The sequence below is a fragment of the Propithecus coquereli genome, unplaced genomic scaffold (assembly GCF_000956105.1).
Source record: "Propithecus coquereli isolate 6110/MARCELLA unplaced genomic scaffold, Pcoq_1.0 Scaffold588, whole genome shotgun sequence".
NCBI classification, from domain to species: Eukaryota; Metazoa; Chordata; class Mammalia; order Primates; family Indriidae; genus Propithecus; species Propithecus coquereli.
The window spans coordinates 386,184-387,307 of NW_012151818.1; the positions used below are offsets into that span (position 1 = coordinate 386,184).

Consider the following 1,124-nt stretch of genomic DNA (forward strand, 5'->3'; position numbering starts at 1 on the left):
GGAGCAAGCGCGGCCGTCGCCAGGCCACACGGCGGCTCCCCGGGGCGCCGGTGACGCCGCCCTCCCCCCGCCTCTCTGCAGCTCGTCCGCGGGGTCAACGGCGCCGATGACAAGGTGTCGAAGATGAGCCGGGCGCTGGCCGAGATCAAGAAGCGGTTCCAGAGGACGGTGGCGCAGTTCATGAATTCCGTCCTGCTGGCGGCAGGTGAGGGGCGACGGCCCGTCCGGTGGTTCTCGAACCCCGGGTCCCTGGCAGGCTGTCCCGAAGGACAGTTCTCGGCGGCCCTGACCCCTCCAGGCTGCCCCTGCCAGGCCCACGTGGGTGACCGCGGGCCTCTGCGGGTCTGGGTTCTCCTGCCCCCTGCTCGTGACCCCGGGAACAAGCGGACAGTGACCCCCACTCCGTCCCATCCCCTGGCCGGGCACACAGGGGCTGCGCGTCCCCCCACCGCCTCTCTGGGGAGTTTCCTTGTCCTTAGAGACTTAGTGCAAATGCCCCCTCCTCCGGGAAGTCTTCCTTGACTTCGCTAGCAGAATGGGTCCCACCTCCTCTGGGCTCCCACGGCCCTTTATACCCGTTCTGGTCATAAACCTTACTACCCGGCACGGGGAGTATTTCCCCGTCTGCCCCCACCCTGCGCTCGCTCCGGGGAGCCCCGTCTTGGGCTGCCCCTGTGTACCCAGCACCTGCAGCCTGTGAATGTCTGGACACTGAGTGGGGGCGTCAGAGGCCCCCAGCCTCACACGTGTCCCAGTCTAGTAGAGAAAGCGAGAAAATAACATAAAGAACCCAGTACAACAAAGACGGTAGACGGAATGGACTTAAACCTGGAGACACGGGGAACAGGATTCGCAGGGAAGGAACAGGCCGAGCCAGGAATGCGTCCTGCAGCTCGCTGGCCGAGTGGAACAGGCCCCTGGGTTAGGGTTAGGGTAGGGTTAGGGTAGGGTAGGGTTAGGGTTAGGGTAGGGTAGGGTTAGGGTTAGGTTAGGGTTAGGGTTAGGGTTAGGTTAGGGTAGGGTTAGGGTTAGGTTAGGGTTAGGGTTAGGGTTAGGTTAGGGTTGGGTTAGGGTTAGGTTTGGGTTAGGGTTAGGTTAGGGTTAGGGTTAGGTTAGGGTTAGGG

The 1,124-nt window shown here is 62.8% G+C and overlaps 1 protein-coding gene across 1 annotated transcript in view; it reads left to right on the forward strand.

Annotated features, from left to right (window-relative positions):
• LOC105821692 (chromosome unknown open reading frame, human C3orf20) overlaps positions 1-1,124 on the forward strand; it is a 60,934-nt gene that overhangs the window by 30,279 nt on the left and 29,531 nt on the right. The window contains exon 9 of the mRNA XM_012658461.1: positions 82-205. Within this exon, the coding sequence (XP_012513915.1) occupies positions 82-205 (124 nt within the window). The remainder of the gene's footprint in view (positions 1-81; positions 206-1,124) is intronic.